Source organism: Microcaecilia unicolor, chromosome 3, assembly GCF_901765095.1.
Source record: "Microcaecilia unicolor chromosome 3, aMicUni1.1, whole genome shotgun sequence".
Lineage (NCBI taxonomy): Eukaryota > Metazoa > Chordata > Amphibia > Gymnophiona > Siphonopidae > Microcaecilia > Microcaecilia unicolor.
Genome location: NC_044033.1, coordinates 258,901,040 through 258,926,181, shown reverse-complemented (window position 1 = coordinate 258,926,181; position 25,142 = coordinate 258,901,040). Strand labels below are relative to the sequence as shown.

Below are 25,142 nucleotides of genomic sequence, written 5' to 3'. Positions count from 1 at the left end.
AAAATATCTTTTAAGCATATCTATGGCTGGTACTAAGGGTGATTTTGGAAAATTAATTAACCTAAGGTTATTTCTTCGAGAGTTATTTTCCAAATTTTCCAATTTCTTTTCCTGAATTTCTTTTTCTTTAGTTAAGGAAAACGTTAGATTTTGAAGTTTTTCAACTTCAGCCTCCATCTTCAAGACTTTTTCTTTCTGTTCTTGTAAATTATTAAACAGATTATCACTGGTTTGTTTAGTTCCTTAATTTCTCCCTTTATGGAAATATTCATTTGAAGTAGTGTGCTATTGACCCCTTGAATTGCATCCCATAATGAATTCATAGTCACCACTGTTGGTTTTTGTAATCCACCATTGTTCCCGATAGTAACACTCCGGGGAGCAGGAGCCTCGACCCGCAACTGCTCCTGCATTGCTGTTTCTTTCCCCGGGGTTGAGGTGCCTGACGGTCCTCCTCCCAACGGTGTTGCGAATAACATTTCCAACTGCCGTGGTCCCTCAGGCACTCTTTCGCTTCCGGGTTGTGGTGGAACAGTGTGAGAAGGAGGACTCAACGTCGCTCCTTCAATGCTGCGGTCCGTATCCAAAAAGGTCGAACCCGTCGAAGCAGAGATCCGCTCGCCATGGGTCCCAATTCCAAAGACCTCCAAAGTCGGCTGTCGAGAGGTTGGCGTCGTCGGTGGAATCGTGGAGGTAGGAACCACCGTCTTCCCCTTTCTCTTCCCCATTTTAAACGGAGAAAAAGAGAATTCCCTCGGTAGTCTAACGATGGGTCTCGGGAGCTTAGGAACGCACATCCGTTACTGACGCCATCTTGACTCTCAACCCCGGCATCCTATCAGGGCTATTCCATAATCCTAAAGTTAGGCGTGGTTTATAGAATAGCGCTTAAGCAAAGGGGTCATGTGTAAATTTAGGCATGTCCATTAGCACCGACGAAAACCTGGTGCAAATGTCCACACCTAAACTTGTGCATAGAACCCCCTTATTCTATAATTGCACACATAACTGGAATCCACGCCCACGCTCCACTTCAAAACGCCCATGACCCTCCTTTTTCAGGACACACATAAATATATGCACATACATGTTAATTGATTTCAATTAGCGCCAATAACTGCTTGTTAAAAAGCTAAATATTGGCACTATGGCTCATTATTCAATTAAATTGAGCACACACCCAAATTTGTAATTTTTGGCGACTTTTACAGAATTAGGGGGTAAACGCTAAAAAGCCTATTTTATTCCTATGGGCTTCTTAGCATTTAGCACTCACTAATTCCATTAGTGGCTGAAGTCCTGTCTTGAATCTCTTCTCATTCATGTTTGTGCATACCTAGATCTTCCCCAGCTGTAAAGGTCTAAAATACAGATTAACACATGAGTCTAGCTTTTCCTACATGAGTATGCAGCTGTGGAATGCATTGCCACTCAACCTAAAAACAATTTACAAACTAATTAACTTTCATAATTCTCTGAAGACCTATCTCTTCAACAAGGCATACCACAACGATCAATAACTGTAAATGTAACACATCACCACTTTATCTTATATTCTGAATTGTTTTCTTCCTATATCTGTTTGCTTAATTCTATTATGTCATCCATGTTATCTATGTAACTCCTATTGTTATCTTTTACTCTGGTATGGCGAACATCATAACGGAACATTGTAAGCCACATTGAGCCTGCAAATAGATGGGAAAATGTGGGATACAAGTACAACAAATAAATTATTTGTCCATAATTGTTTTCCCACTGAAATTTTTTTACAAAATTTATTTTAACTTCATTTCAGTTATATGGAAAGCTGCTCAGGTTGTGCATGTGGAAAACAGTTACTTTCTTCAGATCTAACCTTTACCTTTGCAGATTTTTTTAAAGTTGCGGTTTTCTTGGGGGTGTCCTGGAAGGCGACACTGGAATCGATGTTGCCAAAACTCTGAAAACCAGGGATTCCTGGTATTGGTGTCCAAACGTAGTTTTAAGAAATAGTTATTGAAGGACATGACTTCTGCAGACTGCAGCTTGATGGTAATTCCCCCATTGGCCTCAGCTTCAAAACCTTCAATTACTTCATCTCTGTCTGCCCAGCCATCACTGAAAAGAGGCAAGGGAAAATAGGATCAGAGATTCACACCAAAGAATACAATTAACTAATGTGAGGCCAATTTGTTTAGTAGCTGCTTGGCCTTTCATATTCTTAAGGCACATTGATCACTTCAGGATAAGAAAGAGAAACCTGTTCAGAAAGGCATACCCCACTGAACCAACATAAAAATCCTGGATATCTGCGACATAATGAAACCAAAGACTGTAATGGACATATCCAAACTCTTACTCTTCCCCCTAAACTCCCCCAAAGTATTCATCATACCTGAACCTTATTCTACCATAATATCACCTTGTATTTGTTCATACCAGAACTGGCAAACGCCGTTATGGTACTATGTAAGCCACATTGAGTGGGAAAATGTGAGATAGAAATGTAACAAATAAATAAATAAATTAGTCTCCTGTTTGTCACCTTTTTCTATTGTTCATATGAATCTCAAAGGGCTGAAGCCATGAAATGTTGAGCCCTTCAAAACCCACCAAAAACCTAATAAACACCACTACAATAGCCCTCATGCCTGAAGGTGTCACCTATATATAAGTACAAGTAGGTTTTTGGTGGGTTTTGGAGGGCTCAACTTTTCCATCACAAGTGGCAGGGGTCATCAAAGTTGGTGGTGGCGGCGGCGGGGGGGGGGGGGGGGTCGGCAGCGCCGGGGGGGGGGGGGGGTAAAATGTGCCCCCTCACCTCGGGCTCTGGACCACTCCCCCCCCCCCCCCCCCGGCCGAAGTCTGGCTACGCCTCTGTCCTGAATATCCAGGTATGTGAAGCCAACCATCACTTATTCAGTTTAGAGCCAATATTCAGCCCTTAACCAGATAGATACTGAATATTATTGTGATGCGATTCTTATAACCCACCAACTCCCAACTAGTGGTTCAAAGCAGGATATAAACAAATAAATGAAAAAAAGAAGATAGGACTGTTACCTCATCAGTAAGTGCTGAATGTTGGCACTTAACTGCATAAATGCCAGCTCTATCCCTAGAATGTTTGGTTAAGTTTGGCCTAATATCCCTAGATAGCCACGCACAAGTGATTTAACCGGGCAGGAGTCTCTTCTGCCCAGATATATCACTTTGATTACTGACCCCTAGGGGGTTTTGGATTTCATGGACTTAAATATCTATTTTCCCACTTAGATGCCCTATACAAAGTTTCCTCCACATCTACCTAAAGGGTTTTGTAAATGTTAGACTCAAATCTATTCATTAACACAGCAGGATTAAGTAAAGAATTTGCTAATGTATTCATATGCATTTCTGTCATCGATATTTGGATAGTATGTGCTCTGACTTGGCAATAAATGTTTAATAAGAAGGAACTCTTTTGCATAGACAGATGACACAGAAGTGTGTAACCTCATTCAAATATGGAAATTGGGCTACATAGCCCACCAGAGTGAAATGATCTTCCCAGGCACTGTGATGAATCTAATAAAATTATGTAAATTAAGTCGGAACAGTCCAAGGCATCATGAAGTCATTAAGGAGAGGGAATAGCTATATATCTGAAGAAGACTGAATCACTGCTTCTCCTCTTACCCAAAACCAGACAAAAAATATGAATTTTCTATATTAGTGTGGCTCTAGAGTGGTTGTTAAATTCCATGTTTAATTCAATAAATATAAGGCTCCTGAAATTTGTACTGTAAATAGATAATAAAGTGCTCTTATTTATTTAATGAAGAGGTAGTTCCCTACCTTTGGACTGACCATCTATTTATTTATTTTGTTTATGATATTTATACCCCACATTATCCCAAACTGACTTGGGTTCAATGTGGCTTAAAAGCAATAAACAACATTGACTAATAATAAAAGGTTAAGTTAACAGTAAGCATAGATTATTAAATCATGCCAAAAGACATAGATTATTATTATCAGAGAAGCATTGAAGACAGATAATATCGTTAACAGTTGAATCATATTTTGTCATTATTAAAAGTAGTACTCATCAAAAATGTTTTCAGCATTTTTCTGAAGGACATATTAGTCTACTAGGAATCTAAGATGTTTAGATAATGAAGTCCATTTCTTAGTGCTTTGATAGGAAAAGCCTGCAGTATGAATAGATTTGAAGATAACTTTCTTACAACAAGGATAGTGAAGAGATAAGAAGTATTTAAAAGTGGTTTCGTTGAGGAAGTTCATTGAGACTTTGCATGTATGAAGGAGACATATCATATAAGATCTGGTATACATATACGTATAGTTTAAAGGTAATTCTGGCCTTTAATGGAAGCCAATGTAATTTTAGAAGTAAAGGGTAGGCTTTTGAGTAACGTGGTATCCTGCAGACCCGGCAGGCAGCAGTATTCTGTGCTGTTTGAAGTTTTCTAATTTGATGGTTCTTGCATCCAGCATTAATGATGTTGCAATAGTTGAGCTTGTAAAGTATTAAGGATTGGGCCAATGTGGGGAATATTGAACTTGGGAAAAAAAGCCTGATTCTTTTTAACGTCCATAATGAGTTGAAGACAGAGGGGACTATTTTTTTAAATTTGAAAGTCAAATGTCAGATGTTGATTGATGTATACTCCCAGGATTTTCATTGGTATATCTAATGGGTATGTTATATTGTTAATAGTTAAATTACTATAAGGTGTGGGATGAAAATGATTGGTTAATATAAGGAATTTAGCTTTATCTCTATTACGTTTCAATCTGAAATCAGCTGCCAAGGATTTCACTAAGTTTAGGACTGATTTAATGGTAGGTAAGATCTCTTGTAAGTCGTTCCACAAAGAAATATAAATTATGATGTTATCAGTATACATGACAGTGTTAAAACCATTTGCTTCAAATATACTACCCAAAGGAGTCATCATGAGATTGAAAATATGGGTGAAAGTGATGGACCCTGAGAAACACTGCAATTGGGTGACCATGGCGAAGATAAGTGACCAGATTGTTTTACTTGATAGCTTCTGGACTTTAAGAAAACGTTGAACCAATGTAAGACCTTACCAAAGATCCCAAATAGATCTAATAGGTATAATAATATGTTGTGGTTGATCACATCGAAAGCACATGGCATATCAAATTGAAGAATTATTATTTTTCTGCCTATACTCAATTCTTTTCTGAAATTTGCCATGAGAGTGGTTAGTACGGTTTCAGTACTGTAGGAGGGTCTAAATCCGGGTTGAGAAATATGTAAAATGGAGAAGGTATGAAGGTATTCCATAGGCTGATGTGCAATCATTCCTTCAGTCACTTTGACAAGCAAAGTAATTGAGACAATCAGTCTGTAATTAGAGACCTCACTCCTGCTGATTTGAAGTTTTTTTGGAATAGGAGTTAAAATAATGTTGCCTTTGTCTTCAGGGAATAGGCCATTGGATAACATGAAGGAAATATGTGAATTTAAACAATTAATGAATTGTTCAGGAGCTGACTTCAGAAGATAGCTAGGGCAGGTGTCTAGAATGCATTGTGAAGCTTCATATTTACTGAGGAAGTGTTTATCTAATTCTAGAGTGGGTAAAGGAAAAGATGATCAAATTCTATTGGCTTTTATGCCCACAAGAGAATTGGTGGGAGTCTTGACATATTTTTTTATATTGATATTAGAGTCCTTCATTTCTTTCCTAATTTTAATTATTTTTTGTTTGAAGTATTTTGTTAGTTGGTCAGCAGTTGGAATTGGTTCATTGGCAATGGTTTGGCTTCCATGTTCTTCACTGGATTCAGTTTGTGTTTTGTATATTCAGCTACATGTTTTGATTGCCTTCCAAGTCCCAGAAGCTCAGTATTGCTTTTATTTAATTGCATGTGTAATTCAGGTCATATTTAAATTTAATACACTTTCTCACCTCTGAGGATAATCAAATTGTTTCAACATCAAACAAGCTGTCTTGGTCTGGAGAAACCACTAGGTATGTACAAATTGTGTGTTAATGTAGAGATGACCATATGGTTTATGGTTTACTGCATTTGATAAACCACTTTTACTTTAAATAGTAGCAAAGCAGTGTATGTAGCTAAAATCAATATTAAAACATAGAAAAGAATGTCATGTCAAGAAAGGAAAGCAGAATAGGGGAAGAATACAAGACTGGATACAAGAGGGAATAGAGATACAAGGAGGCACTATACTGCATCTGAGCCATATGCAAACCTTCTCACTAGTGGATTCCTGGGAGTGGGGGAGCGCTATCTTATTTTATAATCTTGCACATTTAAAAAAAAATAAACTTTACATAAGTACATAAGTAATGCCCACTGGGAAAAGACCAAAGGTCCATCGAGCCCAGCATCCTGTCCACGACAGCGGCCAATCCAGGCCAAGGGCACCTGGCGAGCTTCCCAAAAGTACAAACGTTCTATACATGTTATTCCTGGAATTGTGGATTTTTCCCAAGTCCATTTAGTAGTTGTTTATGGACTTGTCCTTTAGGAAACCGTCTAACTCCTTTTTAAACTCTGCTAAGCTAACCGCCTTCACCACGTTCTCCGGCAATGAATTCCAGAGTTTAATTATGCGTTAGGTGAAGAAAGATTTTCTCTGATTTGTTTTAAATTTACTACACTGTAGTTTCATTGCATGCCGCCTAGTCCTAGTATTTTTGGAAAGCGTGAACAGACACTTCACATCCAACTGTTCCACTTCACTCAATATTTTATATACTTCTATCATGTCTCCCCTCAGCCGTCTCTTCTCCAAGCTGAAAAGCCCTAGCTTAGTCTTTCTTCATAGGGAAGTCGTCCCATCCCCGCTATCATTTTAGTTGCCCTTCGCTGCACCTTTTCCAATTCTACTATATCTTTCTTGAGATGCGGCGACCAGAATTGAACACAGTACTCATGGAGCGATATAACGGCATTATAACATCCTCACACCTGTTTTCCATACCTTTCCTAATAATACCCAACATTCTATTCGCTTTCCTAGCTGCAGCAGCACACTGAGCAGAATGTTTCAGTGTATTATCGATGACACCCAGATCCCTTTCTTGGTCCGTAACTCCTAACGTGGAACCTTGCATGACGTAGCTATAATTCGGGTTCTTTTTTCCCACATGCATCACCATAGTTCTTTGGCTGCATAAAAGTATACAGATTAGATATCCATATATCTTTATGTGGACTTTCAATACTCCTTGTGGAATTCTGCAAAACTGTGTGATACAGAATTTGCACAAAATTCTACTCTTGCCATACAGAATTCTGCACAGGGACCAAGGAAGCAAGGCAGCTGGCACTGTTGCCCCACCCCTTGCAATTACACACCAAATTCTCATCTGAGAGGGGGGTTTACAATACTATTTTCTCTCCCTTCCTCTCTCCTTCCCTCCCCGGTGCTCTTCAGCAGAAAAGAAGAACAACAACAGCAGCATGTGTGGTTGGGTCCTCTTCTGCTGCCCTGGCTCTGACCTGCTGAATTTGAACCATAGGGCTGTACGGTGTCCTACACTCTTCAAATTCAGCAGGTAGGTGCCAGCATGGCACAGGAGAAAGATGTAGTATGACATGTACCCACTGTGCTTCTCTTAGAATTTGGTCTTAGAGGCCTACATGCCGTTATAGAATAGACACCAACCAGGGACCCTCTGGGCATCTGCCCAGTTATAGAATTGCTCCCTATAGGGGCAGCTGTATAAAAGGGCTCTTAAATGTAGGTGTTTTCATGCACTTCTGGGAGAGCATATTCTATAAAGACATCTGGACACTCAGGGATCTATATTCAGCGTGTGTTAACCAACCTGGGAACGGCTGCTAACCAGTTAACTTGCATCTCGGTGGAGAAACGATCATTTTCAGCAGCATTTACCTGATTATTTCCACCAAAAATGCCAGTTAGCACTGTAAATAAAGACAGCGATGTTGGGGGCGTTCCAGGGGTGTGATCGGTTAAGTCTCGATATTAGTGGCTAAATAAGGCTGCATAAAAAGCAGGCCTATCTTTGCCTACTAAGCCATGGCTGGTTAAGTCTGAATATTGGCTTAACCAGTCATGAACTAGCAGGCATTGAAAAACCCAGATTTTCAATGCTGATTGCTGGAAACGGCCCAGCATTGAATATCTGGTTTGAAAGTTGGCAGCAGGTACTCAAAGCATTGAATATCAGGAGGTCAGATTCTATTACAGATTCCTAGCATAAATCCTCATCAGTACACATAAATCTAGGCACGCCCACTTATGTCAGGTCTATGGAATGCATAAATAGGTGCGCCTAAGTGCATAAGTACATGCAACTTATAGTATTCTATAAATTGTAAACATAAGCTGAGCCGCCAAGAGACAAAACGGGGCTCTCAGCAAACAATGTTAAGGGGCCCACCGCCACCACTGTCCCCCCCCCCCCCCCTCCATTGGCTAGCTGAGCAGGTTTAATAATGTGGCTTCTGAAAAAATTACCTTTTAAAAGAGCAGTTCTTCGCCAACAGAAAGCATGAGCAGCCAAGGACTGATACACATTGTTCCCGCTGGCCCCATGGCCTTCCCTCTGGTATGTTCCCACCTATGCAGAAACAGGAAGTTGCATCTCAGGGAAGGCTTTGTAGCTGGCATGAGCAGTGTGCATCATTTGCTGGCTGCTCGTACTTGCTGCCAGCGAAGAACTGCTGTTTTAAAAGGAATGTAGGGGGCCTCAATTTTAGCACCAGGCCCTCCATGAAGGCCAGGCCCAGGGAATCTTGCCCCCTACTCCCCTCTTAGAGGCCCTGAAAGTGTGGAAGACATTCCCATATCCTGCCCTTGCTCTTCTCTCGTGTATGCTCCCCTTATGCCACAGATTCTATATATGGGGCCATAATCTCAGCACTGAAATTTGCATGTGGATCAAAGATCGATGTGCAAATTAATTAGCTTATGAGCTAATTAACTGCAATTAATTGATGTTAACAATGAATTATTGCAGTTAACTAGCACCCTATTCTATAACCTCATGCATCTAAATAAACTAGTGTGCAACTCAAAAGGGGACAGGGACAGAGAGTGGCAGAAGCGTTCCTATAAGTTGTGCTTGGAGTTACAGAATACTCCTATTTCCGTGCCAAAACTCCGGAGTTGGGCGCTGGCATTTGAACTAGGTTTCAGCTGGCATAAATACCAGCACCTACCGTTTGGAACGGAAGTGGCTCTAAGTTCTGTTCTATAAATGGTGCTCAACCCAGAGTGCATTTATAGAATAGTTCTCCGTGTCAATTTTTTCTGGTGTCGATATCTCAGCACTATTTATAGAATGCTTTTCTGTACCACTTGCGTGCCCTTATAGAATAGCACTCAGAGTGCTTGTGTGTGTAAAGTGGCACTTTTCATTGCATTTATGCACACAAGGCATATGTAACTGCAGGTGTGCAATTATATAGCTGCCTTTCATAAGTTTTTCTCTGTGTTTATTGTATGGTAAGATGCTGGGCATGCCCTGACAATTATTGCCCAGGCTTTGCAGTTACAGTGCAGTAAGGTTTGCAGCTAATATATGGTACTACACATTTTTTAATTTATCAATTTATACATTATCAATACAAGATACATTTGTTTAAAGAAATACAATCGTATCTGTACTATCAAGAAATTATAATTAAATACATAATAGAATTAAAAAGGAAGATTTCATATATAGCCATGGATTATTAAGACCTCAAAAAGAAGGGGGTAATCAAAGGAAAATAAGAATATTTTTGTATAATATCATATAAAATGCCTGACAGCAATGCCAACTAAGGGCCTCTTTTATTAAACCACACTAGGTCCCCAGTGTGGTAATGCAGACATAGCCCATTCACTCTAAATGGGATTCATCGGCATAGCTTGATAGAAGAGACCCTAATGTGTTCTGTAGTCATGGTTGAGGCAGCAGCTGCAATGTGGTAATACACCACTCTTTCAGAATGCTATTTTAAATCCCAAAAGAAAAAAGTTACTCAAATAAAGCCCTGATTTGTCTATTATCCAAGAACTGCTTCAGCTGAACTGGGTCAAAGAACATATACTTTTGGTTTTTCTAGGTAACTACAAATTTTTATCACACTTTATTAAAAAAGGTCCATTCATCTAAAATAAGTAAATAAGCTTTTGATGTTGCTTGTTAAGAGTGGAAACCATTTTATTATTTATAAGGTAGGCACATTTCTCTTTTGATTCCAAAAGAAGATGAGAATTATATTTGGCAATTAATTACTGAATCTAGTGTAACTTCAATTGGCAGTATTGTTTTATGGCTAAAACCAAAGTATATTTTGTACTATAGCTGATGAAAACTTGCTAGTTTCTCCCCTAATGACCTTAATTGAAATTAATGTGGTTAGCTCTGGCAATCCCCCAAAATATCTTCCCCACAGGCAGGCACTGGGGGTCACATGTACATCTGAAGTGAAAATCAGATTACAGTACTTCATGCTATGTCCCTATTGAAGTTTTTAGTTGCATTGTACAATAAGTGCTACATAATATTTTGAAAAAGGAATACATTATCAGGTTGATTGCATAGTCATATTTGATATTGCTTTCTAGAACCCACACACTTACAATCTACAACCTGTGTTGATAATAGCACTCCTTAAAGCTGGGAACATACAGTCACAGCATTAATTCTTAACCAGCATGGTCAGCCATTGTTTTTCAGGTCACTCTCAACATGGGTCTCTATGAGATTTAGTTTATGATGCTATACAATGCTTATGTCACTAAATATAAAGTTAAAGCCATGGGAATTTGGTAGTCAGAAATGTGTGACAAGAGTGTGATGGGACAGGGTACTTTGGTGCACCATTTTTTTAGAATGTCCTAAATGTCAACAATTCTGTCCTGTATGCCCCGTACGAGTGGTCAAATGGGATTCTGCTCATTTATTTATTTATTCAGAACATTTATACCCCGCTTTATACCCCTTAAAGCAGCCTCAAAGCGGCTTACAATGAACTGAGGAAACAATTACAATGACAGTAGAGAGGGTAGAAGGATCAGAGGAAGAGGGGAAGGGAAAATGCACTGAAAGGCTTTGGCCAGATCAGAGGAGATACAAGTACAATGAAATCAGAAATTAATTAGATAGAAACAAAGAAACAGAGAAAAATAGACAATAAGGAAAGGTGAAAAAAGTCCAAAATGGGCCATAAATATGTTGGTAGGAAGGATTTCAGGTGATATTTTGAGGCTGAGGTGTAGGCTGATCCCCTTTTTGCTGCCTGCACCAGTCTCTCATGGTAGAGAAGGTTTTGATTCAGTCGGATTGAACAGTGGCAACCGGCCACCCAACCGTGGCAGGATGAGATGAGAGCGACCGAACAGGCCAAGTCGAAGAAGCAGGCTGTAGAAGAAGTTGAAAGCTGCTCCTCAACCATCCGCTCTAGCTCCTCAGACAATGGATGCAGCTATCAGGCGACACAGTTCCAAAAGGCCCAACGGTATGTGTGTCGTACTACTGGCATTGATGGGGCCCTTTTACTAAGCTGTGGCAAAAAGTGGCAGTGTAAGGACGTCTTTTGGGCATGCGCTGGGCCAGTTTCTACCACATTCTGGAAAAAAGGCCTTTTTTTAAGGGGCTGGAAAATGGACTTGCGGCAAAATAAAAACCAGTGTGCATCCATTTTCAGCCTGAGACCTTACCGCCACCCATTGACTTAGTGGTAAGGTCTTACATGCTACTCAGGTGATAAGCATGCAGTGTGCATCCACTGTTGTTTACTGCGGGGTAAGCGCCTCAGGGTAGAAAATAAAAAATATTTTCCACCGAATATTTTCAGCACGCACCAAATTCAGAATTACCACCCGGGTCATGCGGTAGCCAGACGTAATGCTAATTTGGAACACACTGGACACGCATAGAGGGGTATAATCGAACGCGAACGCCCATCTCCATGGGCGCCTATCTCCGAGGACGGGTCCGCGAAGGGGCGGGACAGACTGTAATTTCAAAAAAGATGGGCGTCCATCTTTTGTTTCGATAATATGGTTGGTGCCGGGCAAATGCATTGGATTTGTGCGGATTTGAGCTGGGCGGTATCGGTTTTCAGCGATAATGGAAACCGAAGGCGCCCAGCTCAAAAACGAACAACTCCAAGGCATTTGGTCATGGGAGGGGCCAGGATTTGTAGTACACTGGTCCCCCTCACATGCCAGGACACCAACCAGGCACCCTAGGGGGGCACTTGTAAAAAGTAACCCAAAAAATTAAAATACTTCCCAAGTCCATAGCTCCCTTATCTTGGGCGCTGAGCCCCCCCAAATCCCCCCCAAAACCCACTCCCCACAACTCTACGCCATTACCATAGCACTTATGGCTGAAGAGGGGCACCTAGATGTGGGTACAGTGGGGTTTGGGGGGCGGTTTGGAGCACTCCCATTTAGCAGCACAAGTGTAACAGGTAGGGAGGGGATGGGCCTGGGTCCACCTGCCTGAAGTCCACTGCACCCACTAACAACTGCTCCAGGGACCTGCATACTGCTGTGATGGAGCTGGGTATGACATTTGAGGCTGGCATACAGGCTGGAAAAAAAAGTTTTTAAAGTTCTTTTTTTTTTTGGTGGGAAGGGGTTAGTGACCACTGGGGAAGTCAGGGGAGGTCATCCCCGATTCCCTCCGGTGGTCATCTGGGCAGTTGGGGCACTTTTTGGGGACTTGTTCGTGGGAAAAAAAGGGTAAAAAAAAAGCGGCTCAAATTCTTGCTTCTGGCGCCCTTCTTTTTTCCATTATCGGCCGAGCGCACCCATCTCTCCTCGGCCGATAAACACACACCACAGTCCCGCCTTCACCATGCTTCCGACAAGTCCCCGTCAACTTTGTTCATTCCCGCGACAGACTGCAGATGGAGGCGCCCAAAATCGGCTTTCGATTACACCGATTTGGGCGCCCATGAGAGGAAGGCGCCCATCTCCCGATTTGGGTTGAAATATGGGCGTCTTTCTCTTTTGAAAATAAGCTGGATAGGCCCTTATGAACCTTTATAAAAGGGCCCCTGAGTTTGTGTTGTTCAGTTTTGTTCTACTTGTTAAGAAAAAGATTAAAAAAGACTGGCTGGCATAATAGTTTGCACCAGGGATCCGATTCAGTACATGGTGTTGAAATTTAAATGCCAGGAAAAACCCGCGCTAAGCACTACTCCATAAAATGTGCTCCAGGTTAAGCACCCTTTATAGAATAGCACTAGTGTGATTTCCCACGCCCAACTTTGGGTGCAAGGATTTATGTCTGCTGAAATTGGGTGCATGACCCTGGTATTTCTTAACACTGTGCCTAAATGCTGGGAATGCCCCTGACCTGCCCAAGCCCCTCCCATGGCCATGCCCCCCTTTTAGGTTGTGCGTGAGACAGTTTAGGCATGCAGTGTTATAGAATAGTGCAAAGGCAGAAGAGCATGCAAATCCTAATTTAGTGCCAATAATTGATTGTTGACACCTTGCTCAGTCATTAATTTGTGCATGCATCTGCCCTGCACACCCTAATTTGGGCAATCTATATAGAATCTGGGGGCATGACCTTAAGGCGCCTACTGTCCAGATGGGTGTGCACAGGGGTAGATTTTGGGTGGAGCGTTAGCACATACACATGTAGATCATGAAATATTTTCAACTACACATGTAATACGTAAAGTACGTACCTTCATTTACACCAGCTTTCAAACACGTTCTATGCCACATATTTTATAAAGACAGGTGTAGGCACATTTTCGAAAGAGATGGACGTCCATCTTTCGACATAATTGGTACTTGGACGTCCATCTCTCAGAGATGTCCAAATCGGTATAATCGAAACTAGATTTTGGACGTCTCTAGCGAAAGTCCGTCCAAATCTCAAGGGGGCATATCGGAGGCGTGGTGAAGGCAGAACTTGGGTGTGCCTAAGACTTGGACGTCTTTGAGCCATAATGGAAAAAGGCAAAGACGTCCTAAACTAAAACTTGGACGTTTTCACCCAGACGTGTTTTTGATGGCTCCTCCAACTGTGGGCAGCAGCGCGGTCCTGGCTCCAGAGTCACGGTAGGACCATGACAGTGGGCTACCGTTAAGACATGTTATTTTACAGTTAACCCAGCTGTTAGTAACTAGATCTCATTGCATAAAATGGGATCTGTTCTAAAATAGCATGAGTTAGCCCATATTGATAACTACAACCCTAAAAGGCCAGATATTAGCCATTTAATAATGGGCCATGTTAGAGGTGGGACAGAAGTGGTGCTAAAATTATCCATTTAGAGGTGATATTCTGCCCCTAAATTTAGGGTTACCATATGGATCCAGAAAAAGGAGGACACATTGATCCAGTTGGGGTTTTGCTTCCATTGAAAGCAATGAAAGTACAACCCAGACTGGTTCAATCTGTCCTCCTTTTTCTGGAGCCATATGGTAACCCTACCTAAAAAGATAAGTTATCTATTTACTTTATGCCTGCCAAATAACAGGCCTAAACTAAATGGATATTGCCATTTTGGGTTATTACATATATTCGGTGCCTCTGGCTATAAGGATGACTACACTGATTATAAGAATTAGGTAAGAATTAGGTTAAGCACCAGTGCTGGTGATTAACACAGTGATTGTACTGGATAAATAGAGAGCCACAGATATCCTTATCAGTTATTTAGGTTATTTGATCATTAGCCAAACTTCTCAAAAAGCAGAAAAAATAGCCATCTTCTTCCTCTCTCTCTCAACCTCTCACTCTCTCTTATTGAGCTAGTCATCATTTTTCCTAGGATTATGTAACATGGTCGCTATGGCAACCATGTTATTAAAAAAGTACCAGAACATGAAATCTAAGAACAATCTGAGGAACAAAGAAAAAGAGGTCATCAGAACCAAATGAAATGCCAGAACCAGAGCAATTTGAGGTCAGTTTTTAGCCTACAGAAAAATGGGGGCAATAGTCAGCTGGGGGTGGTCAGCATTTTCTTTAAATCCTGGCTCCATTGGCTGAATTAGATTTGGATATCCATTGCTGGCCCCTATTCAGGCACTGGCACTGAAAAGCCAGGTACCCAGCTTCTGCCAGGAGTTACTGTACATGGGCACTGCTATTGAGACGGACATGGGAATGCAACTGCTTGCCCTAGGATTTGTAGCATGGAATGTTGCCGTGATTTGGGTTTTTGCCAGGTACTTGTCACCTGGCTTGATCACTGTTGGAAACAGGATACTGGGCTAGATTGGTCTGACTCAGTAAGGCTACTCTTATGTTATGACTTATGTTATGTTAAGAAACTTAAAAGTGATCCTATGACAAAATTTAAAAGTGAAATTAGTTCTCTTTTGGATATAGCTAAAGTTTCTAACTAACCAAGAGATTGAATTTCTGGATGTAAAACATCCAGTCACTCCGACAATTTACATCCTCCCAAAGATGGATGCTATTGATATTATTCATGATACCATCAAGAATAGAGAGTTCTTTTTGAGAATACCCACAGAATTTATAGTTGAAATAGCAAGCATTGCTTTTACAAAAAACTATTTTGTCTTTAATGGCGATTACTACCATCAAATAAAATGCACAGCAATGGTGGCAACAATGGTCCTTTCAATGGCCAATCTCTATATGGGAAGTTATGAATATAAATTTTTGAAAACACATACATATAGTGAGAACATCCTACTATGGAAAAGGTATATTGATGATATTTTCATCATATGGCAGGGCACACAGGAATTGTTAGAGCAATTCTATAACTGGTTGAATCAATTAGACTCTAATATTAAATTCCTGATGCATTATAATAAAGAGTGTGTACCTTTTTTAGACATTTACTCCTCCTAATCTGAAGGTAAATTTATTACAGATATCTATAGGAAACCAACAGATGCAAACAAACTTTTATATTACAGCAGTTGTCACAGTAGATCACTAAAAACGAATTTGCCTTACAGTCAGTTCCTCAGACTTAAGAGATTGTGTACAGATCAGGTCACCTATGAAGTAAAAACTGAAGAGATGATTTAGAGAAAAGGGATATCCTGAGGCCTATATCAATGCTTGTTTACAGCGTGCACAATAGATGGATAGGAAAGAGCTTTTAAAAGGCACCAAGAAAGTTACACAGGGAAGACTGATATATGGTTAAATGTGAGCGGGTAAACAAACAGTTTGGTAGGTGTATTAAGAAAACATTGGCACAATATTAAAGGCATTAAACATTTCTCTGATACTGATTTAATGGTTGCATTTGAGAAAAGAACTTAAGGGATATTTTAGTGCCATCAGCTTTACCATGTGCCAATCCATCTGCAAGGAAGTTCCATTTGGACATTTAAAATGTGGTTCATTTTGCCTGTTCAGTTAACTTGGAAATCAAAGAAGTCAACAATCCCAAAAATGGAGATAAGTTTATGTTATATCATGTAAGCTGATTTATATTGGTAAGACAAAACTGAGTTTCAACACAAGGATTATCAAACACAGAAATACTGTCAAAAGAAGTAATAAAGATAAACCATTAGTGGAACACTTGTACAGCCACGTATTCGAGGACTATCACTTCTTTGTATTGACAAGTCCAAGGACTTCATGGAGAGGACACAATCTCAACACGATTTTATTGAGGACTGAACAGAGACTGATTTTTAGATACCAGACTGTTACGCCGCATGGCTTGAACCAGGAGATGGACTTATCAGTTTTCCTTTGATTTTCAACATTTTGTGAGTACCTGCATCCATTTGTTTTTATGATTTTTCTGTCTTCTGAGGTGTGGTTTTATTCTGATTATTTATGTTTATATATTTTATACATATGGTTTGTTTTTATGCTTTTTTATATTTATATATTTTTTTGTTTTTCTGCTGCTTTATTGTCATGTTTTTAATGGTTTTATGCATAGAGTGCCCAGTTTTTTCTATTTTTTAAGTTGATTCTATCATTTTATAAGTTACATTGCCTAGCAAACGTTATTTTATGAGCCTGTGATGTGAGTTCCGTTTCGTGATGTCACTGGAACACACATTTTGAAACACACTATTAGTATCTCAAAAGTTTTTTAATACGTTTTGAGCTACCATCTTTTATTTATTCCATGATTTTAATAAGTTTTAAGGCTGATTGTGTCATTTTTCAGGCTACTTAGGCTGGTCCATGGCATTTGATGCACCAGTGATGTAACTTCTGTTTTGTGACATGGCTGGAATGCACGTTTTGAAACGCATTAACTCTTTAGTGGTTTTTGACTTTTCATAAGTGGCTATACAATTTTGAGCCATATGCTTTCACTTAAATGTGGTTAAAACAAGTTGTGAGCGGCTATAAGTTGTTTTTCTGGTGGTTTTGAGGCAATTATATCACAAGTTTTTATATATATATATATTTTATTGACCCATAGCCATCTGCACAGAACAGTTGTGATGATTCTTTGTTACTATCATGGTTTTTTACAAATAAAAATGGGGTTTGGGGGGGGGGGGGGGTTATTTATAAAATATTTTCAGTTTTTGTACTAATTGGCTAAACTCTGACCTCAGAAGCCTTATATCCTATGACAATTGTGTCTTTAGCTCAATCAGTTATATTCACCATGTGATGCTGTTGCTGCTTTTCAAGAGAGAAGATATCTGTTGAGTGTGTATCCGCTTTATCAGATGCTGACACAGCAAACTTTAAGGCAATGATTGCTATGGTTGTTTTCTCTTATAGTACAATCTACACTCTTAGTTATGGTATATGTTTTTGTAAATACTCAGCAAATGTGCTTTTTTTTAATTTCAGCTGTTTTAGTCCAGTAGGTGGGATTGTTTAGACTGCACCACTGTGGTATGTATTATCTGACTTTAGTATTTATTTATTATTATTTATTATTATGTTGAATATATATGTATGGATGGTTTACAACTATATATGCTCATAGTGTGCTGTTTGTGTATTATGTAGATAGTTATGTTATTTTATGATTTATACTTTTATGTTCTCATATTTGCCCACTGCTTTTCTACTTCCTCCTGATGTTCCCATCCATCGAACAACTCCTTGAGGTATTTCTCCATCTGTTTTTTGAAGTCTAGAACCTTCACTTTTTAATGAAGCCTCTGCCCCTTGAGGTTATGTGTTATAGAATTTGTGTGCTAAGGTTACAGAATACTGACTCATTACAGTTACCTGTGTAACTGTGAATTAGCACCAACTAGCATCAATTATGACCAATAATTGGTTGTTAGTGCCAATTAGCAGCTCATTTGTCAATCAGATTCTGTACATTACTATAGGTATTCTACAACCTGCGTGCACAATTTTGCATGCTAAGCATGACACTGGACACACAAGATTATAGAATCAGGTGGTTTAAAAGTACATAAGTACATAAGTAATGCCACACTGGGAAAAGACCAAGGGTCCATCGAGCCCAGCATCCTGTCCACGACAGCGGCCAATCCAGGCCAAGGGCACCTGGCAAGCTTCCCAAATGTACAAACATTCTATACATGTTATTCCTAGAATTGTGGATTTTTCCCAAGTCCATTTAGTAGCGGTTTATGGACTTGTCCTTTAGGAAACTGTCTAACCTCCTTTTAAACTCTGCCAAGCTAAACGCCTTCACCACGTTCTCCGGCAATGAATTCCAGAGTTTAAATACGCGTTGGGTGAAGAAAACTTTTCTCTGATTTGTTTTAAATTTACTACACTGTAGTTTCATCGCATGCCCCCTAGTCCTAATATTTTTGGAAAGCGTGAACAGACGCTTCACATCCACCTGTTCCACTCCACTCATTATTTTATATACCTCTATCATGTCTGCCCTCAGCCGTCTCTTCTCCAAGCTGAAAAGCCCTAGCCTCCTTAGTCTTTCTTCATAGGGAAGTCGTCCCAGCCCCGTTATCATTTTAGTTGCCCTTCGCTGCACGTTTTCCAATTCTACTATATCTTTATTGATTTTTTCAACCAAATTCAAAGTGGTTTACATATTATATACAGGTACGAATGTATAGCTGGCAGTGGTGACTGCATTAAATATATATTGTATTTAGTTTATTTGTTCTATTTTCACCACTGCTACCTATTCACATAATCAACAAACGAAAACAAGGGAAAATATACCACTCCGAGATAAGAAATTGAGACAATGAAAAGGAGTGTCCTAACTGAGCAAAAGTGGTGGAAATCAAGTAAAACTACTCAAAAAAGTTAAACATCAACAAAAAAACCTCTAAGGTTAATCTAGCATGGAGGCATCATATAGTAATTATATGCCCAAAGCTATTCCAGATCTGCGGCACTTCATATGTACTTGATGGAACTTTACGTTCCATCAAGGCACGTATTTTAGAACACAACAGTCACCACAATGTCAGGATGTGGCAGCACCTCTAGTGGCCACAAAAAGAGGAAGGCTACTGTGACTCTAACTCAAAAGATGAACATCAACAAGTGAAGAGTCCAGTATAAAAGTTTAAATAATCAACACGATGTATTAAAATTCCAAATATTCCTTTATTCTCAAATCGGTATAATCGAAACCCGATTTTGGACGTCTCCAACTGCAGTCCGTTGCAAGGACGTCCAAATTTCAATGGGGCATGTCGGAGGCGTAGCGAAGGCAGGATTTGGGCGTCTTTGACCCAACGCTCATTTCCTTCTGCACCCAATCCCTCCCATTCTCAATTTACTTATCCGTTAACCCCATTATTTTTGCATTTACTACAAACTGTATATTCTTCTTACGACTTTGTAATTTCTTTATATTGTTACTATGTAAGCCACATTGAGCCTGCCATGTGTGGGAAAGCGCGGGGTACAAATGTAATAAATAAATAATCAAAAAAAGCAAGGAAGTCCCTGATGAACACTTGGACGTTTTCACCCGGACGTTGGTTTTTTTACGAATAAGGCACAAAAAGGTGCCCAAAATGACCAAATGACCACCGGAGGGAATCGGGGATGACCTCCTGTTACTCCACCAGTGGTTACTAATACCCTCCCACCCTCAAAAAATTCTTTAAAATATTTGGTGCCAGCCTCAGATATCATACTCAGGTCCATGACAGTGGATGCAGGTCCCTGGAGCAGTTTTAGTGGATACTGCAGTGCACTTCAGACAGGAGGACCCTGTTATATTTGTGGAGGAAATGGCGAGCTCTCCAAAACCCACCACAAACCCACTGTACCCATATATAGGTGCCCCCCTTCACCCGTAAGGACTATGGTAGTGGTGTACAGTTGTGGGTAGTGGGTTTTGGGGGGGGTTTGGGAGGCTTGCACACATAGACGCCCGGTATAAGAGGCTTGGACAGGCTAAGCATCCCCTGCTGTGCTCTGAGAGGTTTAAATTGTTGATTTACCTCCAACCTCACAGCAGGAGCTGCAGTGAAAGCCCTCTAGCCTTGTGTAACCAATTGTAGAAATTGGTTTATGGTTTGTTTACCTTACTGCTGGGAGAGCAGGGGGGGTGATGGCTGGGTTGCCAGGGAAAAATTTAACGAGGATGACTTCCTGACCTGCACTGAGAACAGATAGCAGCAGAATTGGACAACCAGATAACAAAGGTAGAAAAGATCATTTTATTTTCATTATAGTGTTTGGAATATGTCCACTTTGAGAATCAGGTGCTCAACATTAAAAGTTTATATTTAATTACTTATTTATTGCATTTTATCCCACATTAAACATGAATTAGGGTGTTTTGTGGCTCTACATGAGAATTGTGATGATATGATCCCTTGTTTCATATTGTTGACGGTCTGCATTTTCCGTATGGGTGGTATATTGGTGTATTAGGTTCTGCCCAGTGTAATATTTATGGTACAGTAAGGTTCTGAGTGTGTTTTTGCACAAAGTTGTGCATAGTGTTTTGCAGTTGAGCGATTGTACTTAGAATATGCTTTGAGCAACCACTTTATTCTTTGACATATGATACATATCTAATATCTAAATTTAATAAAAGGTATTAATTGTAACTTTTATTTTTATTTATTTTTTTCTGTGTTATCAGACAATTATGGATTTAAGCTCCACCCCTGGCCCCACCCCTAACCCCACCCCCTTTAGCCTCCCCAAACTGTTGGACCACCGACCGCCTATGCTCGCACACAAGTTAAGGGAGATATGTTCCTGGGAGCATTTTATGAAGTCCACTGCAGTGCTCCCTAGGGTGCCCGGTTGGTGTCCTGGCATGTTAGGGGGACCAGTGCACTACAAATGCTGTCTCTTTCCAAGTCCAAATGGCTTGCATTTGGACATTTTTGACATAGACGTCTTTGGTTTTGAACATCGCCGAAAGTCAAAATTTAAGGATGTCCTTGGATTTGGACGTCTCTGACGGTATTTTTGAAATGAAAGATGGACGTCCATCTTGTTTCGAAAATACGTTTTTCTCCACCAGATTTCGACGTTTTGCAAAGACTTCAAATTGCAACTTGGATGTTTCTTTCGAAAATGCTCCTCCATGTCTCCTTTAAATGCCAGTAAGTGCATCTCCCCGCGCTTTTAGCCTTAGTATCTTTTTGACAGTTGCCGCTTGAGTGTTAGTGTTGCGGCTTAAACATGCAAATACTTTAATTAAGTTGATTAAGTTGCTTTCGAGCATTAGTGGTGGCATTCAGTTTGTGTTAAAACATTCAACATTTCTTCTTTTTTCAAACATTTTCTCATTATTATTTCACTGTTTTTCAGTATTCAGAGACCTGGTTTGAAATCACCCCAGAAGCAGGTTCCATGGAACCGAAATGTCATGCTCTTTTTGTTGTGGGCGTCTGGAGTTTTGCTTACCCTCAGTGCTGTGTCAGCTTTGTGCAGTTAAGTACTGGGGATGCTGATTTTGGATTTTAAATGTGCTTCAAAGATTGTTTATAATAAAAAAAATTTAAAAAGACGTTTTAGGATATTCTTTTCATTGTCTCAGCCTATTCATATAATGGCACTAAATATGCATATCTTTTAATTTGGTAGTCAGCATGTTAAAAAATGTAATCACTGCTAGCTTTAACAATTGACCCAACCAAGTATATTTGTCTGTGCTAGACAAATAACAGTAATAATAATAATAATATTGGGTACCACCTTCCTCATGGATCTAGATGTGCCTTCAAATTGCCTTGCAAGGCCAGATCCATTTACAATCTACCAACCTCAAGTGAATCGAGCCTCTTTAGTCTGCTCTGACATCAAACCTTGTCTCGTCTATTATTTCCTCAACTCTATGCCAGCCATTCCCAACCTAGTCCTTGGGGCACACCTAGTCCCATTGGTTTCAGGATATCCACAATGAATATTCATGAGATGGATTTGCATGCAACAGAGGCAGTGCATATTCATTGTGGATATCCTCAAAACCCGATGGGACTAGGTGTGCCCTGAGGACTGAGTTGCTCTATACAGCCACACTACTGGGTGAGAGTCTGGTCCATTCTTGTATTCCCTCAGCCTAAGGACTGTGTTTTTCTTGCTATTGTTCACATTTCTTTGCATCTGACTGGTAGAATAAGCAGGTGAAGGAAGGTGGTACTGGAGCCTTTGGAAGCTTTTCTTTTCTAACGAACCCAGAGTTAGACCTATAGCACTGGACAGCAGGATCATCTGCAGCAAGTGAACCTCAGGGAGTTTAGTTTAATCAAACATTGTAAGGCTATTAGAAGGAAAATTGACCTACAAAAGTTGTAAAGCAGTTAAACAATGTGAGAGAAAATGAATCATGTCTGGTCTTAGTTTTTTCTGCTCAGACGGAGGGCAGTTTTCAAAGCTTTTTTCATAGGTATAAACCCTATGAAATTGACTGAAATTGCCCACCCTAAATGGAAATAATACTGCACACGGTGCAAAACCTCACCCACACTTTTACCTACATTTAGGGTGAGGAGGTGATCCTGGGGACAAGGTAAGGAGCAGGGACTGAACTACAGGTGCACTTTTGTATTTTCAACAGCACACACATTTATTTATTTATGTATAATGAAGGTGCAAATGTATGCGGATATTATATTTCTCAGGGAATATCTAAATAAAAGAATACACACATTTTTGCTTTGAAAATTAGTGTGAGGTGAAGATACATAAGTATTGCCATGGCTTCCTAATTATAGAGCAAGCACCTCCCACTTAGGTGCTTCCCAGCCATTAAGCAACACGAGTAATCACTTTACACAGACTTTCTAGTAGCAAAAAATTTTGCAACCATATTACTAATGCAACAATGCTACAAAAAATGAGCACTGAGATAGTTAAACCAATATAGTCAATAAGATCTAGAATAGCTGACAGAAATCACTATGTCCCGAATCTAGGCTAACAGTGATTGAAGTTTTCAGAGGCAGAACTGAATAGATTTTGTGTAATTAAGGCTGCTGAGTAAAGCTCTGCTCAACAGCACTAATGTGCTTAGAATCAATCACTATTAAATATGGCCTTGAAGAGATGTCAAAATTACCAATACCATTCCCACTTCTTCTTGTGCTATCAATATGACATCATTCTCACACCTCACATTGTAGTTAAAATGTTTTTTTTCCTTTCATTGTTATTCTTGTAGCTGCCTGGTTTGTTGTTTTCAACTGAGTAGTAAGTACCTCTCTGATTTTTGCTCTCTCTCTTGTTCACACTCTCTAATAGCGCTTTCCCACATTGCAGTCATTCCACTGGTTGTCATTCTTATTCCTTTAAATGCCTTTAATCACTCTGGTCCTTTTTCAGTCACTTGTTCTCACCTTTCTTATGATCTTACGTTTTCCCTTGTTCTTTCTGTAAATTTGACAAGTCTGTTTTAAACCTGCTGATTGATATGCTGAAGCAAGGCCTTCCTTTCTCTGATTTTTTTTCATCTTCTTTTTATCAGCATTATTTTTTTCATTGTCTTATTAACCCCTTTTTAATTGCTCACTTTCTCTTAACAAATTTGTATCAGAGGATGTTTACCCATTAAATAGCTTTAAATAGGTGCCTTTATGGACTTCTCGCACAGGTATCCCATTCTAAAATTATCCCCTTTGAGTGGACCCATGTCCTATATAATAATTTTCACCTCCAGCGTTTGGTCTCTGCCTGGGACCATGGTTCCGTGGTCTGATTCCGGCAGTAGATCAGTGACATCATCCGCATCACACAGCCTCTTCTATCGCTTCTGTTTCTGCTGTTTGTGTGGTCCCGCCCTTGAGGGCGGGACCACACAAACAGCTGAAACCGAAGAGAAAGAAGAGGCTGTGTGAAGCGGAGTCCCTACAGTGCAGGAGGTAAAAGCGTGCAGGAGGTGGAGAGGGGGGGGGGGGTCCTGAAACGACAGGGGAGGGAAGGGAGGTCATGAACGGCACTGGTGGGGGGGGGGAAGGGGTCCTTCTTTCGCTTCTGTTTCAGCTGTTCGTGTGGTCCCACCCTTGAGGGCGGGACCACAGGAATAGCTGAAACAGAAGCGAAAGAAGAGGCTGTGTGAAGCGTGCGGGAGGTAAAAACGTGCAGGTGGGGAGGGGGTCCTGAAACGACAGGGGAGGGAAGGGGGTTCATGAACGACACGGGGAGGAAGGAGTCCTTCTTTCACTTCTGTTTCGGCTGTTCGTGTCGTCGGGACCACAGGAACAGCTGAAACAGAAGCGAAAGAAGAGGCTGTGTGAAGCGTGCGGGAGGTAAAAATATGCAGGAGGTGGGGAGGGGGGTCCTGAAATGACAGGGGAGGGAAGGGGGGTCATGACCGACACGGGGGGGAGGGGGTCCTGAAACGACATGGGGGGAGGGGATTCCTGGAAATCAACTGGAAGGGTAGAGGCAGGCCTGGAACTGGAAGGGGAGGGGGTCCTGGATCAGGGGTAGGGGGGATGGGAAGAAGGGGGAGGGGAAGAAGGGGAGGAGGAGGGGGAGGGGGGTCCTGGAACTCGGAGAGAGGGGGAGAGGCGGAGTGGGAAGGGGGGGAGGGGGGATGGGAAGAAGTGGCGGGGGGGGGGTCCTGGAACTCACATGTGAAGAAGTGGGAGGGGTGTCAGGAACTCAGACAGGGGTGGAAGGGGGGAGGGGAAGGGGGTTCAGTAAACTCTCAGTCTCGCTGTGTCTCACATATGCACTCACACACGCTGTCATTCTGACACACACACACTCTCTCACAAACACACTCGCACCCACTCTCACTCTCTCTCTGACACACACACACACTCGCACAGTCACTCTCTCTCTCTCACACACAGTCAC

The 25,142-nt window shown here is 40.7% G+C and overlaps 1 protein-coding gene across 1 annotated transcript in view; it reads right to left on the bottom strand.

Moving 5' to 3' along the window:
• GRM1 (glutamate metabotropic receptor 1) overlaps window positions 1-25,142 on the bottom strand; it is a 676,880-nt gene that overhangs the window by 136,256 nt on the left and 515,482 nt on the right. The window contains exon 3 of the mRNA XM_030198032.1: window positions 1,865-2,100. Within this exon, the coding sequence (XP_030053892.1) occupies window positions 1,865-2,100 (236 nt within the window). The remainder of the gene's footprint in view (window positions 1-1,864; window positions 2,101-25,142) is intronic.